Raw genomic sequence first — 3,087 nt, forward strand, 5'->3', positions numbered from 1 at the left:
TTCTTCTTAAGTTGAGGAACGAATCTCACCTCCTTCAACTCACGGACTACTCCATCATGAATCCGAATCCTCACAGTACCTATCTCGCGAACGCCACAGGATTGATCATTTCCCATGACAACAACACCCCCGTCGAGTCTCTCAAATGATGAAAACCAATCTCGCCTAGGAGTCACATGATAAGTAGCGCCAGAATCAAGCATCCACTCTGATGCATCCAAATGGTTCACCTCCGGAGTAATCAAAAGAGAAAAGCTCGAATCATCGGAATCATCGCCTTTCGCAACATTCACCTCATTGGCCTTCGGACCCTTATTCTTGCTATTCTCCTTTTCTTTGACTTTTGGGCAATCTCTCTTCCAATGTCTCTGCTCTTTGCAGAATGCACATTGGTTCTTTCTAAGTTGGTGACGACCTCTTGACTTTGACCTCCCTCTATTTCCACCTTTCTGATATGAGCTTCTACCTCTCGTCGATAAGGCCTCTCCTGAAGTACTAGCGCGGGAAGTCTCCTTATCCTTCCTCCTCAAATCATAGTTCGTCAATGCGTTAGTCACTTCACTATAAGTGATAGAAGATCTCCCGTTCAGCAACGTAAGCACGAAGGTATCATACTCCTCATCCGGTAAGGAGCCCAAAAGAATAATAGCCTTGTACTCATCTGTGATCTTCTCATCCACGTTCGCTAAGTCCGACAACAACTTAGTGTAGTTGTTCACATGAGCCGCAAGCGAGGTGCCTCTGGACATCTGAAATCTGAATAATCTTCGCAGCAAGTGCAACCTGTTCTCAACACTCTTCGTGAGATACTTGTTGTTGAGAATCTCCCACATCTTCATTGCAGACGTCACCCCAATCACATCGTATTTCAGCTCCTGTTCCAAACAGGACCTGATCACCCCGTAAGCATTTTGATTCATCTTTTCCCATATCGCCTCTTCATATTTAGGTGGCCTCACATTGACCATGATGGTCTCCTCTAGATTTTGAGCATTGAGTGCATCCTGTACGTCGCTCATCCACAAACCAAAATTGATCTTGCCGTCATATTTCACTGCACTAATCTTAGTGTTCTGAAAACCCACTTGAACTGTGCCTGTCATCTTGCTACTTTCACCAACTTCTTCACCCATAATCACAAATTCCAAATTGTAGAGAAAGATCCAAACTTTGAAAAGAATAAGAAATTACCCAACTGAACCCTAGATTGGATTCAAAATAGAACTCCTAACCACACGAGGAAAGCGAGATCTTCAACGGCAACTTCAAACCCTAACTCCACCAAAGCCTAGAACTCCAAGAACCAAGCTTCCAACTGAATCTTCCTCCACCTAATCCAAAACCCCAGATCTGAAATCTGAGCTCTGATATCACTTGTCGCGCGCCTAAGCGGAAGCGTTGCACGCACACACAACGAACTTATGATCACAGAAGAAGAAAGCCACACTCTTGCACAAATCAAGCCAATTACGACAAATCAAACCAAACACAGAGATATACGTGGTTCGGCAATTTGCCTACGTCCACGGGGAGAGGATGGGGAGATTTTACTAATTCAAGGAGAGTACAAAGGGTTACAATCACACAAAACTCTCAAACTAACCCTCAACCAAAGATCTCACATTGCTCACAATATCTCCCTCTCACAATGCTCAAAAGATTCCTCAATCTCTGATCAAAAAACCCTAACAAATCGTTTCCCTATTTATATCAAAACAAAAACCCAATCAGAGTGCAAACAGGAAACCTGATTATGCAAAATACCCGTCGTAAGTCGACTTAACAGTCACCACAAGTCAACTTGGCAGAGAGAAAAACAGCAACTGGAGACCACTTCATAAGTCGACTTATCAGGTCTGATAAGTCGACTTGGCAGAGCGAAAAAACATAACTCCAGTGCAGATCGTAAGTCGACTCGTGCACCACTGACAAGTCGACTTACCATAAGTCGACTTAGCCTTGTGCATGAGTCGACTTATGCCAGAAAATCTGGTTTTTCTGATTTCTCCACACTGTTTAGTAAAATTCCCTCCGGATTGAGAGATATCAGAGTTTTTATCAATTTTTACTATTTTAGGTAATGTTTTATGAGTCTATTTTGATTAGGAAGCAAATCCGATTTGATTCCAAATTTGACTAATTTACTTCCCTAATCCTAAGGAGTCTTTTAAGGAGAGTTTTGTTATTTCTATTTTTGACAAACTTCAAATCATAGTAGTAGTTATTTCTATTTTTGACAAACTTCGAATCATAGTAGTAGTTTTGTTTATTTTCCATTTAAGCAGAGTATTGTAAGCAATGCATAACCTATTTTATCAATAAAATTTCTCTTTAATAGTTTCTTCGTGGATTCAAAGTTCTTCGTGAATTCGAAAATAGTTTTTTGTGGATTCAGAAAACAACATGTCAACACCTGATGGATTCCAAAGATTTTAACTTACGCGCTGCATTAAATACCCAAGTTAACAACATCTAACTCGTACGCCCTTTCTTACTTCAGCAAGAAATGAAAAAAATAACACATACATATCGACAACAATAAAGACTAAAATACAATAAGTAATCTCTAAAATCTTTTTTTACAGAAATACAACAAGCACTACCTCACCCAAAATCCACAAACAGCACTAAGTACATGTTTAAGTACATGAGCTACCTTCTTCAGTTACTAGCCTCAACCAACTGCCTAATATTAATAGGTGCAGCAAACTGCAGTGACCCATGGTAGATCGCAAAGCCTGCTAACTTGGATGTAGCATGTGTTGGATGTAGCATGTCCCAAAATAGGTAACCTCGGCGGTCAGAACAATAAGTAGCATTGGGCATGCATGCACCCTCGCCGTTAAATTTCCCAGATCCACAGCATGCAGTCTTCACCTCCTTGAAACCTGAGTACATAAACGTAGAAATTAATGTTCCTCAAATCTGTTGCTAGTATCTACGCTCAAATTATTATAGAGAATGTAGATCTTAGATGTGTTTAGCAAACCCACAACAACAGGTTCTAGATTGATCTTGGCCTAATTTTATCCTATAACTTCATTCCAACTGACCAGGAACAATGTTTTTTTTTTTTTGAGTGGGGTA

General features: G+C 40.5%; 1 protein-coding gene across 1 annotated transcript in view; it reads right to left on the reverse strand.

The window, feature by feature from the left end:
- The window catches only part of LOC109837887 (GDSL esterase/lipase At5g55050-like), an 18,288-nt gene continuing 17,674 nt past the window's right edge, over nt 2,474-3,087 (reverse strand). Inside the window, exon 5 of the mRNA XM_020406267.1 lies at nt 2,474-2,888. Within this exon, the coding sequence (XP_020261856.1) occupies nt 2,662-2,888 (227 nt within the window). The 3' untranslated portion in view covers nt 2,474-2,661. The remainder of the gene's footprint in view (nt 2,889-3,087) is intronic.

This window comes from Asparagus officinalis, chromosome 4, assembly GCF_001876935.1.
Source record: "Asparagus officinalis chromosome 4, Aspof.V1, whole genome shotgun sequence".
Taxonomy (NCBI): domain Eukaryota; kingdom Viridiplantae; phylum Streptophyta; class Magnoliopsida; order Asparagales; family Asparagaceae; genus Asparagus; species Asparagus officinalis.